Raw genomic sequence first — 14,231 nt, forward strand, 5'->3', positions numbered from 1 at the left:
TTGGGGGGGGGGGGGGGGATTAAAAGGATTTAAATCCAGATTTACACAGTCAATACTATTACAATCCCACATACTCTGTACACTGTATAATTGATGCTTATCATGGTTACATCAAGTCAAAAAAGAACAGAGAACACCTGGTTCCACTGAGTGGCTCTGTTCACCTATTTAGAGTTAAATCACCATTTTAATGGTAGTTTGTACAATTCACAAGTCCAGCAGACTATTAACCACTTGAATTCTCCTGGGTATTCCCTCATCCTATGTCTACAGGATAGCGATAGCATTTCAAGGTGTAAACTATTCAAAGTTCAGTACTTCTAGAGTATAAAAATAAATGCACAATTCAGTGTATAACATTACAAAGTGTTCACTAACAACTTCATTATTTGGCTGAGTGGTGGAATGAAAAATGTACAAGGTATAAAAGAAATGTGAAATGGTAATACAAAGCAGGCTTTTTTTGTTTCTTGACGTTAACTGTCACTACAGTGAGAGAACACATTAATAAGTCTTGAATAAAACACCATAGTTCAAATTACAACTAAGTCAATAAAAAATATATATAAATAAAAAATGAAATAGAAAAATGTACTTTAATACTAAATTGAAGGACATAATTGAATCCCAGTTATGCTTGCCATTAAAACAAGTAGAATATAAAGATTATTTCTAATACATTAACAATTAATGTACTGTATATGTGTTAGATGAAGTTTTCAGTCACAACATTTGAACTTGACACAATGATGTCACTTCCTAGTGAACTAGTTCTGGTTTAGCACAGAGTAGATATAGTACTTGACAATAAAACTGGGCATGATACAGTGGGTGATCTTACACCTTTAAAGAGGAACTAAACCCTCCTAACCTTCACAGTCAAGAAAGCTGCCATCTTATCCTCTGTTTGATCTGCAATTGCCATCGTACTGCACGTGTAATCAGTTATGACACCAACCCTTTGATGCCTTGACAATTTTGGTTACAAGCACAAGCAAATGTGATAGTTACCATTTGAATGTAACTGTTTTGGGAAACAGCTAAATTGATGAGTTTAGTTCAGATTTAAATGGCGTGGAAAATAAACTACTTTTAAAACTTCACATTAACTACACAAATTTCCTAAACCGGTTTATGTAAAAGAAACAAAAAAATATGGTGAGGGATAGAACCTATTTTAGGTTTTAATGTGTCCCTACTGGGCATGTTTGCATTTTTCATCTGTCAAAAATTTAGAGTTGTCTAAAATGTTGAGTTGTCAGGAAAAGAGGGTAAGTCTTCTACAGGACGGGACAAAAAAAAAAGCCTGGCAAGGATTTTAATCATCCTCTACTCTTTCAAAATGGAAAAAAATGGCCTTAAATATACTTTAAGATGCCCGCATACAGGGCCTTTTGGTCATCTTATGCTCTTTAACCCAACACACACACCATTGTTACAGTACACCTCCACTAGTCTCCCCCTGAACTGAAAAAAAAAATCTATATTACAGATAAAGCACAATTACAAATAATTATATAGATCATAATCCAGTCAGAAGTAAGCCCTAACCATTGTGGTAAGAATAGCAAAATAAACATAAACAGTTCTGGAAAAAAATTAAACAAATCATAAATAAAACCAGGGGGGAAAGGCAAAATGAACTTCTTACACTGGACACTGGAAATTTATTTTCCTTCAAAGTGTTTCCCACTCATATAAATGTGCCTAACCTACTGCATTGTGGACTCTTGAAACAAATAGTTCCTTCACATTTGTTTTAGTTGTTAATGACTCCAAGGAAGGTGGGTTACTTCAGTATAAAAACAGTTGTCAAGAGGCAACCTGTATTTGTCAAAGAGGTTGCAACTTGAGACAACAAAGGTTTGCAGCTTGGTGGAGAAACTCAACACAAGAAACGGGTCATCAAAGAACTATGCAGGCTGCCTTTGCAAACCTCTTCTCCTAAAAATGCTAGGTGCTCAGCTAATCCCATTGTTACTTTGAATTTCTGACCAAGAACAAATGTACACATCGGAATTAAGATTTTTCTTAACACCCATTCCAAGTCAGTGTTTCAAAGTAATAAAGTCAGTGGGTCAACAGCAAGACATTTTTTAGGTCAGCAATGGTAGTCTCTGTTTTTCCCCATGATAGGTTTGTTTGAATGTTTCAATACTAGTAAAGATTTACCAGTAGCATAACTATCATTATTATTTGAGAACTATCTGTAGCCAGATATTATCATGCACAGGCATATTTCTGTTCCTTTTCCTGCATTCAGTCTTCAGCATTGGTTGTTTTCCAGACATTAGATTGTTGTTCTGTAAATATGGGCTAATTTAGGGTAAGAGAAATGTTTAAGTTTCAGTAATCAATCAGCAAATTAGTCTGACTCTATAATAATAAAACCTGGATCAACACGTGTTGCGGTCCTACAGCCTACTCTACTCTGCATATTTATTGCTCTTTGTAAGACTATCCTTGGAATTCAGTGGAGGTCTGAATAGCATTGAATCAGTCAGATTGTGATTGCTTTGCAAGTGTTAGCAATCCAGGTCAAGTAATTCTCAGTTTGTTACCGCTGCTTAACTAAAAGCATAATGCAAGGAGTTTAGTTGCTTGCTAATGGCAGATAACTTCATCAGTTACACCAGTTTAAGCTGACATCCTCAAAAAGTTTTTTTCATTTGATAATGATGCTGTGATACTGGTTTAGATCAGGTCTGCAATCAGTATATTCATAGATATGTGTAGTTTCTTGATAAAGGCTGGCATATACAACTCTTGAAGGAGGTATATTGCATGCTGAAGATCTCGAAAAAAAAATCCATAATATTTAGTCAAATAATTCCATGTTATATCTTATGTTGTGATTTTTTTAGTTTGTTATTTTCACATATCAGAGATAGTTTGGCTTTAGGCAAATTTAACAAATGTCTTTGCATTTCCTACATATTCCATACATTTGTTTAATACTATTTTTCTATTACCAGGATAAAGCTAATGTTTGGATGTCCACAGAACACAAAAAGTATAGCTCCCTGCCACTGTGGCACACGGGGCGTCAGTCTCATACAGCATGGCTCCTGTTAGCCCTCCGTATAGTTCAAGTAGACAAAAACGCTGGCGTTTGACTACAATCCTTCTTTTATTGAATAAATACCAAGGTATCCAATACACCAACAAAATGCTTGTATTTTAGTCAGACACCAGCGTTTATGTCTGCTAATGCTCACATGGTATAATTATAATATATTTCACAAGGATCTAAAAAAATGTACTGTTTGGTGGACTTGCTGTCATTTTGGCAGCTCCTTTGGCATGGATGGCATTGCACTGAGTAGCAGATGTGAGATGAAGATATGACTGTCCAAGAATAACTATTTCTGAATGATTAAATCAGTTAGTGTACGGTCAGCTATAATGGGATGTTTTACTAAAACTGGAGCATGCAAAATCTGGTGCAGCTCTGCATAGAAACCAATCAGCTACCAAGTTTTATTGTCAAAGCTTAATTGAACAAGCTGAAGTTAGAAGTTGATTGGCTGGCATTCACAACTGCACCAGATTTTGCACCCTCCAGTTTGAGTATATCAACCCCAATGAGTCCATTACGGTAAGAAATTGCAGTAATCAGCTGCAGAAAGACTTTGGAGTAACAATTGGCTAAGCAGCACCACTCAGTGCCATATGGGAGCTACAAAAGTAAAAAAAATCTTGGGATGTACTAAAAATGTGATGACTACTATAGAGTAGTCTCTGTGTAAATCACTTGTAAGTCCACATCTCCAATGGAGGTCCAGCCTTGGGCCCTATATTGTAAAAAGGAAATGATTAAATGATAAGCAGCTGCATTAATAAAACAGATGCAAAAATGTACTCACTGTGAAAGATGAGAACAACTGGGTATGCGCAGTTGGAGAAAAAAAAAGTGATACTTTAATTAACATGCTATGATATACCCAAGGGCAGCATAAATATTTGGCGCATATTATACCAGGGATAATACAAATGACAAGAAGACATCAGTTGTGTAAGTAAGAAAGATTTGACCATTGGGTAATTAAAGTTAAGCTATGGAATGCCTTACTTCCCAATGTTGTCTTGGCGAAAACAATTTAATATAAAAAGAAAGAGTGCATTCTTTTCTTGCAACTAATAATATCCAGAATTAAGCAGACCGCATTTCAGGATAGGGAGGATTTCTTTTTCCTCCTGTGTTGCACAACTAGCGACTGAGGTTTTGGTTTTGCCTTACTGTGAACCAAAGCTGCAGGAGCTTTGAACTATGTACCTATATATTTTACTTGAACAGAGTGTTTGTTTTTGGTTGCTTGGGGCTCAAATGAAATGGAAAATAGGTGGCCTAAAGCAGGTAATTGAAATGTCTGCTACTGTATCAACTTAGATAAAGTCCATCTACACATTTGTTTTGTAGTTTGATATCTTTTGCATCCCTTGCTTCAAACAGTCCAGTGTTAGCCCAGGTTCACACTCTGCGCGACTTTCAAGTCAGACCCCAGCGCGACTTTGGCATGACTTGCATGCGACTTCTTCAACAGAAGTCAATGCAAGTCATATCAAAGTAGTGCAGGAACCTTTTTCTAAGTTGGAGCGACTCAAGTCACACTGATTAGAACGGTTCCATTGCACAGAATTGGGGCTGACTTCTGATGCGACAAGTGCTCCAAAGTTGGAGCACTTGTCGCATCAGTGTGAACTGGGCCTTAAATGGAGTGTGCGCAGTTCTTCCAACCAGTAAATATCAGTATCTCCACAAATGGCCCTGCTGTTTTTCTCAGAAGTGTCAGACCGAAACAAATCCTCTTTTCTTATGGAAGAATCCTTATAAGGTTAGTAAGTGTGCAGACTGTGGATCTAGCATAAATAATTTATGACATTATTGTGCAGTAAGGACTGGAGGTCCAGTGTGAAATTGACAAACATAGTGTGGGCAAGTGTGGTGCCTTCTCAGGTACAGGAACATTTGTCATGATATTGAAACTAACTGATTGAAAAAACTGCTTATACACCAATTAGCACTGGACTGTTTGAGTGAATGAGGCAGTGAAGTGCTCTGTATCAACAGTTTATCATTTTGTTTTGTATATTTTTTTCCTTTACACTGTTGCTTGTTTGACTCCCTAACTGTGCCTTATTTGGATCATTCTTCTTTTTATATAACTAGTGATTCCTAACATTTTGTAGATAATTTATCTTGAACTATGTTGCAAGGGAAAACCTACCGATATGTTAACCTATATAACCTACTGCTAAATATGGTCTTTTGTTCTTACAGTTAAAAAAAATGAAAACTAGTGTAAAAAAACAAATGTAATTCCATGTAAAGCATGGCTGCTATGGGCAATACCCTCACTTTACTTTTCTAGAAATTTTAAGCGCTCATGCTGATGACATCAGGAAAAAAAGACAGTATCAGAAAGACATATGAGTATATGTTTACTAAAAAGCTTAATATATGTGTTAAATGTCCATTCACATGGGGTGCTTTACTGCAGGCCCTCATGAAGGTCTGTGCACGGGTGTTGCGCGCATCCCAATGCCAGCATCCCATTCATTTTTATTGGGACACGTGGCTGCACGGACACAGCGGCTGTGTCCTAATGTAATAGAAATGCATGGGATGCTAGCACAGGGAGTTGCAGGTTGTTCCTTGACAAATATTTCTGTGGTGTGTCAGAAGCACCTTTTTCTTTTATGTATTGCATATTATAGTCACTGTTGATAGGCAGTTTAAACAGCTACATTCAGACCGGTAAGAAAGTGAGCTGTTGTGACAACCATGCACCATGGCCATTGATGGCTAAGAGACAACGTAAGCCCATGTAAGGATCTGGCACTCAAAATTGATTCTGTCTGTAACCCAAGGGAACATGTGGAATGTTGGGTTAATGGCAATTGCTTGAATCACTCACCAGTTTCTCAAACATATTGGAACTCCATCTGTGAGATCTCTGCACTTTAATTACCATGTCTGCCTTCCCTATCATTGATGCTATAAGGTGGTCTCTCTCACTGCTAGGTTTTCATTATTATTTATCCTACTACTGTTTATTTGCAGTGAATATATAGTTTATCAAAAGCATATGGGGGGAGTTTAGCCCAGCTGAACTCAAGCGTGGAACACTGATTGGGATTTGGGTGCAGCAGAAGCAGCATTACCGGATCACTACAGAAAGTTAGGAGCTCAGGCAGGTCAGCAGGTACTTTTCTGTACTTGTGGTGTTTTTGAAGACACAAAACAATGAGAAATTTCCATGTATTGTGGCGATAAGCTAAATATTTTTTTTTTTTATTTGCTCAGACATGCACTGTATACATACCTGTAGAGCCAACTACACGTGTGATATTCTATCACTGGGCCATTAATGGAGAAATTTGACAATTAATGGACCATCGTTTGGATCCTAAGGTTTTTAAATTTCATCTGAGAATTTTGCAAATGCGGCAAGTGTGACTTATTTGTGGGTGAAGTAAGGCAGATGTATAAACTGGCAGATCTCATCTACGGAGTCCCAAAGAGATATGAGAAATGGGAAATTTACTGGATAACTATCGCCTTATAATGGAAATATAAATTTTAGGTCAATTTACAGAAAACAAACCAAAACACATAGGGACTTACTATTGAGTATATTTTGTAATAAAAAGTACAAATATTCAGTCTTGATTTTTTTAGAACAAAAATGTATAACACAAATTGCATGTTACCTAGACACCAGCGAGTCTCAGTGGGTGGAAAAACACATGAAAACAAAAAGAAACATACTAGTGTATTTTAGTAGGTCTTTATGATCTAGTTAGCCTGCAGCCAAAATACACAAAAAAATCTGTAGACGATATAAAATAGCAGCATGTACTGGATTTCATGGAAAGGACACTGGTATGGATGACACTATACAGGAAGAAAAAGACTTTAACACTGCTAAACATCAAACAATCTGAACAGTAAAACCTGTACAATTAAATTGTAAATACAATATTTTGTTGGCACATAATAACCAAGACAACACAATAGAAAATTCTTACTTTCTCCCCATAATAAAAAAAAGCTTGTGTGTTTGGCACAATATGGGCAGACCCTGTAATTAAGGTTATGTTGATTCATATATCGTTCACTTCTTAAAAAGCTTGAAGGATTTTTCATTGGTAACTTAAAATTTTACTCTTAAATGAGATCCATTTGGGTAATATCACAAATTGTAGCCCTCTCTGAGGTCCTCTTTTAAGCAACAGCTGAGCTCTCTTTCCATTGTTTTAGTTCCCTCCTATATCAACTTTCTAAAACATATGAACTTTTACACAGAGGTGATTTCTCACAACTGTCAGGAATAAGTCATGACTGGTTTTATAACCAATGACACATAAAGCGGAACACAAAACAAATATAAAAGAAACAGCTTTTAGTCTATTCAAAGTGTGCCTGTGCCCAGACTATGTGCGCCTATGCCCAGACTATGTGCATTCGGCTAACTGCATATTCCTAACTGGAAGCAAAAAGACCTGTAAAGCAAGACATTGTGGAGAAATTCATCTTAGCAGTCTGCCAGTCCTCTATTGTAAACAAATGGCAGTTGCTGTAAGCTGTTAAACACTGACTGGAGCCTAACTTTAGGCTGGGTTCACACTATTGCAATGTCAGACATCGCATGTGATTCACAGCACATTGCTGTGCAGATCACATGTGATGTCTGTGCGATGCAAATTCAGCCATACAAGCTGTATGGCTGAATTTGCATTGCATTTGGTCAAAAATGGTGCAGGACCCTTTTTTTTGGTCCCCACTGGCATTGGATCGCATGGGTGTTCACACCCATGCGATCCGATGCCTGCACCATTTGACAGTTTGCACTGCGATCTGCGAACCGATCTGGGGGTGTCATTAACTTTGTATTGACACCCGCAGAGGTTTGCATAGGGCAGTGTGAACTGCCTGCAAGAGACATGCAATGCGGGAACTCGCACTGGAATCGCGCTGGTTCCCGCATCGCATATGAGTGAACCCAGCCTTACGCTGTGTACACACGAGCGGAATATCTGACAGAAAAAGTCAGACGAAAGCTTTTCATCGTCTATTCCGATCGTGTGTATGCCTCATATGCCTTTTGTTCGAAAATTCTGACGGACCTACAAATGGAACACGTTTTAAATATTTCCGACGGAACCAATTCCTATCTGGAAAACCGATCGTCTGTATGCTGTTCTGACGGACCAAAAACGACGCATACACTGAAGCAAGTACGAGACGGAAGCTATTGGCTACTGGCTATTGAACGTCCTTTGTCTAGTCCCGTCGTACGTGCTGTACGTCACCTCGTTCTGGACGGTCGGACTTTGGTTTGACCGTGTGTAGGCAAGACCGTCGGAGAAACCTTCGGAGTTTATTCCGACGGCAAAACCGGTCGTGTGTACAGGGCATTAGAGTCTCTTTTGTGATCTTTGAGGATGAATTTCTCCACAGTGCCTGCAGCTACAGAGGTCAGTGATGGCCTTTTTTTAAGCTCTTTTACTGTTTGTTAAGGGTATGTAAAATGTTAATGTTCATAGTCTGGGCATAGGTGAACTTTAATCTTTTTTACAAAATAATTAAAGCAAACACTACCCCCACTTTGACTAAAAACCACATTAGCATACATCTCATCTTACATTCCATTAAACATTTTTTGCTTTTATTAATTATTTTCTACTTCCTGATTTCTTGAAACACTGATGATGTAACCAGGGCCTCACAGCTCCATCCTGGGAAGTTTGTGCCACGTCAAAGAAAGCATACCCAGAATTTTAGACAGAGTTCTAGGAAGTAAAAGGAGATGTATTCACCTGCCCATAGTTAACATGGCCAGCGTGAGAAGAATAGGGGGAGAAAAGAATGCAAAGAATAAAATGCTTGAAATTAACTATAAGTATCTGGGAGCGTCTGTGCTGTAAGCCAATCATGCTCTAATGTATTACCAAGGGATTTTAAATCAAAGATGTTTTGGGGCATTGGAAGTCAGAGGGCAATGGTTTAGAGAGCATTCTAAGAGGAGTACAAAGAGACTTCAGAGGTATGATGTTAGTTCTCAGTCCGGTGAGCAAACAGGTAACATTGGAAGCTGCCACAGAGAGCAGTGGTGTCACCCAGCTTTATTTTAACACGTGGGAAATGTATACAAGTCAAAAAGGCTGCTGAACAGAACAAATCATTATATTACAAACCTTTTGGTAGATAAATTAGTTCAAATATATTTATCTGAGTTGGGTATGTAGCCATCTGGCTGGAGTTCAGCTTTTATGTTACCTCTCCTCCTGCACAGAACATCACACCTTAGCATACAGGATGCATAAGGTGCTGCTTCTGTTTTCTTCTAGATAAACTTTGCAGTAAGTCGGCATGATGGAAAGTGTTGTTTTTTTTTTGTATGATTTGAGATTTTTTAAACCAATATCATGACTATTTGCCATTATACTGGAATTTTTCTTTGTCACTTGCTGCATATGTTCCATTTACAGCACTGCGCGGTCATTTACTGCTAACGTGTTCCACCATGACATGTGCAACAAGTTACGATGAGGTTTTGCCCACACACAAGCTGCATGTTAGGCTCACCTGAAGCCTGTACTGAGTTCTGCTCTGTTACTCATCCCCACAAACAGCAATATAAGTGAGCGGGGAGTGCACAATCAGCACCTTTTGACCCTGCAGTCATCTATACTGAACCATTCTGACCAATACAAAGCTCTAATGCCAAGCTCAATCTGTTGATGGTCATGTCAGCCTCACTGTCGTTTGTTACTAAACAAATGTTTACCGGTGGGGCAGCAGTGACAATGTCACCAAAAAACACCACAAAATAAAGCTCTTATTGTGCTCATAGAGCATCATAACCCAACTGTAAAACCTCACAAGCCCTAGTCCTTTTGAAATAAGGGCCAGCCAGGAAGTAAAGTAAACCTGTCATCAAAGCAACCCTGGGATGCTATTGCTGAACTTCCTTGTTTCAGCTGTTATATTGATCATCTGGCTTCCATATTTTCCAAATCGCTGATCCAGAACAAATATACAGATCTAGAAAGCCACAAGTCCTTATCTGCCTACTTGCTCTTTCAAACAGGAGAGGTCAGTAATGGCAACCTACATGTTCTTTCATGACAGATTTCGTTTAAGTAAAAGTCCATTATGCATGTTCCATTGAGAAAACTCTTTATAGAAAGGTGAATTATTTACTATCTTGTACATGTCGTCGTTTATTGTTCCTAAAGCACACTGCTACATCTTTCTGATTAAACTATTTGCGTTTCCCTCATGTCTATCAAGCAGCCTGTAATGCAGATCACCGTGGCTCCCTGAATACAAAACAACTGTATTCAGAGAATGGTTCACTATCACAGCTGAGCACAACAAAAAATCTCCTATTTGATACTTGGAGCAAAGGTATGGCTAGAAATAATAATATAAAAAATGTACTAAAAAAACAAATGACCGTTGTGCTCCAATAAACGAACATTAAAAGGTACATGATCTATGCAATTTAATTAGATCATACCAATTTTGACAGCTAATGCACCTCAAAAGACCTCACAGTCTTCAATTCATTTAGTTCAGCCTGTAAGCTAAAACCATTGCACCAACATCGGCACAGTGCATTCAAGCTGAAGGTTACAAAGAACAATTGCTGCTTTATAAACTAAAGCAGAATGTAAAAGAAAAAAACATGTAAAAAGAAACTACCACCATAAACATATTTTGTACTTAATAACAATCTCAAGTCCAGAAAAGGATATACATCATTAAAATGCCAGGCCAGGAGTGTCTCGCTCATATATAGAAGTGCATACATCTGCATGCATGTGCATTTCAGGTTGTGCAATTTTACTGTAGTTTGTGCAATTCGACTGTACCGATGCCAAAAGTGTTGACAACATAAAGGGCTAGCGCAGGTCTCGAATGGTCGCCACACAAAATAGAACCTTGGAATGGAATTGTGTGCATTTAGGACTATCACACAGAATGGGGACTGTAATATGTGAACAACCCAAGACCATTAGTGTCGAAGATCTACCCTTCTATGTCCATTCTCTACCTGTGACATAGGGTGGGTTGGTGGATGGCAACAACTGTAATTGCTTTTGATACAGTGGAATAACACCACTAGATTTGACTGTACATAGTGAGGAATGATAATCAAGCACTTATTCCCTTCTAGTATTAAAGTGAACAGTCTTGGATGGTTCTAAAGCACTGGTAACTCATGTACAGGCACAATCAGAACAACTGACCATACTGTTATATTAAAGTGACAGTTAAAATCCCCTTCATATCGTTTTACAGAAGTTTAGAAAAAAGACTACGTGAAGTCACTGGAAAATGTCACTGTCCATCCTATTGTGAACCCTTTTATAGTAATAAGATATTTTTCCTACAGAAGGATCACTGTCAGAATCACTGTCAGTGATCGCGCCGTTTGATGGCTTTTGCTTTGTTCTTTAATACTTAATGAGTAATGTACCAGAAGGGTGACAAGAGCATCCTCTAAAGATTTAATGTGTAGATGCCAATTTCAATGCAAGAGGAGTTATTTACCCTCAATTCCTAACGGAAGGATTCCACTTAGGTCTTGATCACTAACAAAGAGGTCATTTCAGAAGGATGGAGAATGATAGGAGGCCAAGAACATATCCATTAAAGTCACAGGGAACATGGGATCTCTGTACTTTCCTCTTCACTTCATGAAGACGTTAGGCAGACATTGTTGCTTTGTTCTGTTTTTACGTATATACCATATAACTGCATCCGTTCACTGAATGTCCTGCTCTTGTATTCCACCAGGAGACGCAAAGGGGTTTATAATCTGTTGAATTTCCATATACTGTAGTCTTAAGAGACAGGTAAACATATGCCTTTAATTCCTGCTGCAACCGTTTTTTTTTTCTTTAAAAGACCATTCTAGAATTCATCCAGGATCCATAATTTTATACATGTTCAAGATTAGAAAAAGGACATTTTTCTGTTTCTTTCTTCAAAATACCTAAAACTGGGGAAGTTGGTTGCCCAAGCCAATTTTTTTTTTCATCATCCAGATGAAAAATAAAAAATATAATAAATATAATAAATACAACTTGCTGACCACAACGGTGGGGAAAAGAGGGAGACCAATTCCACCATTAAAATAATAATAATAAAAAAGATGAGTTTCTAAGAACAAGGAAATGACACTAATAGGTCATGTACAATTCAATCCTGGCAATAAAACACGATGTGCACATTACGCATCCCCGCCTCGTATCGAAGGGGAGAGTTCACACTGTATGAACAAGAGGTTTCAATCTGAAGTGCATCATCTCTTTTAAAACTCAGATGGGAATGAGGAATCCTCATGCTCGATTTTAAATTTAAATTTCTTCTCTCCGTATGCCATTGGGCGCTTGGGGTCATGCTCAGAGCAGCACAGTCTCCCTTCCAGGGATGATATTGTCAACTCTCCTTTATCATGCTCTCTGCAGAAAGACGAAGGGCAGAATTCACAGAAGGATGAAGAGGTGGATCCGCATTTGTCACACTGGTGCCACGGGCAGTCCCATTTCCCTGAAAAAAGAGAGGCGACTTATTACAGCAGGCATTTAAACAGACTTTTCAGTAACTTCACAAGACTTTGTGAATAAATTCCTATTCCTATATACCAACAGTATCATTTTTCAGAAAGACTGTACTTTTATTAATAAAGTAGTACTTGAACTCCAGTTCAGTGACTTTGCCTTTAACAGAAATGTCATCAGTCTGCTGCAGGAAAAAGTAAGCATTCCATCAGTCTTCTCTAGCGTAGTGTCCAGACTGCAACACTGTAACTTTTTAACAATTCACAAGTAGTTAGGCCCTGTTCACATATGGAAATTTGAGATTGCGGGCAGAATGGCAGCGAATCTGCCCGCTATTCCGAATCGCACTACAATAGTGTCAAACTGCACCATGCGTGTTTGAGTGCCATTCATTTTTCAAACGTGGTGTGGTTTTGTAGCAATTGTTGCCCAAAATTGAGCAGGAGCTAGGGGGTAGGGAAGAACGGTAACTGTCATTTACAGCGAGCATAGAAAAGAATCACCCCCACAAATAATACGATTTTGTTGCTTTGCATCCTGAAATGAAGACAGACACAGTTTTTGTTTATCTAGTTGTTTTATGCAACTTATAACATCCAAGTCAAAGATTTAACACCAACGTGTCAGAAAAAAAATAAAAAACAGAATCACTGAGTTGGAAAAAGGATCACCTCCAGTATTTTGCTTTAATTACAAAGTCTGTTCGGATATGTCTCTACTAACTTTGCACATCTAGACTTATTTGCCCACTCTGCAGAGGGCAGCAGATTTTCTGCAAAACTTTGACGGTATTTTGCTCCATCCATTTTTCTATCCTGACGAGTGCTCCAGTCCCCGCTATAGAGAAACACCCCCATAACAGGATATTACCACCTCCATGTTTTACTGTAGGAATGGTGTTATGTGGATGATGAGCTGTAATAGATCCTTGCTAGACATATCGTATGGTATTAAAGCCAAATAATTCAAATGTAGTCTCACCTGACCTTAACACCCTTTTCCATGTGTCCTCAGAATCTTCAAGGTGTATTATGGCAAAGATCAGTCATGACTGCATGTGGTCTTTCTTGAAGAGTGGCTTTTTCGTGCAACCCTCCCATACAAGCTACATTTGTGGAGAATTTGTCATATTGTTGTCACATGCACACAATGACCATACCTGCAACTGCTTCAGACTTGCTGTAGGCCTCCTGGTAGCCTTTCTGACCAGTTTCCTTCTGGCTCTTTCATCCAGTTTGGAGTGACGTCCTGATCCAGGGAGGGTCTGTGATGTAACAAATACCTTGCACTTTTTAATAATAGACTTCACTGTGCCTCTAAGCATTGATAAAGCCTTTGACATTTTTTTGTATCTCCTGACTCGTGCATGTCCACAGCTTTATCGCGGAGATCATTTGACAGTGCCTTGTCACCCATAGTTGATTTGTTTACTTCAGTTGCACTACCAGGGACTGAAATGCTCCAGGAAAGCTCTTTTCATGCTGAGCACAGCATGACCACAGCTGATCACAGTTGAAAGTCATTGAGTGCTATTGAGAAGGTGATTAGCTATACCGTGATTGAGTTTACAAGTCATTATTAGGAGGGGGTGATCCTTTTTACAACTCAGTGATTCTGTTTTTGAAAAAAAGATTTCTGACATGTTGGTGCTA

General features: G+C 38.4%; 1 protein-coding gene across 6 annotated transcripts in view; it reads right to left on the bottom strand.

Moving 5' to 3' along the window:
- Positions 1 to 354: 354 nt before the first annotated feature.
- The window catches only part of NSD3 (nuclear receptor binding SET domain protein 3), a 208,389-nt gene continuing 194,512 nt past the window's right edge, over positions 355 to 14,231 (bottom strand). For all 6 annotated transcript variants that reach the window (XM_073622338.1, XM_073622337.1, XM_073622342.1 and 3 more), the window contains one exon: positions 355 to 12,568. In XM_073622338.1, the coding sequence (XP_073478439.1) occupies positions 12,330 to 12,568 (239 nt within the window). In that variant the 3' untranslated portion in view covers positions 355 to 12,329. The remainder of the gene's footprint in view (positions 12,569 to 14,231) is intronic.

This window comes from Aquarana catesbeiana, linkage group LG03, assembly GCF_042186555.1.
Source record: "Aquarana catesbeiana isolate 2022-GZ linkage group LG03, ASM4218655v1, whole genome shotgun sequence".
Lineage (NCBI taxonomy): Eukaryota > Metazoa > Chordata > Amphibia > Anura > Ranidae > Aquarana > Aquarana catesbeiana.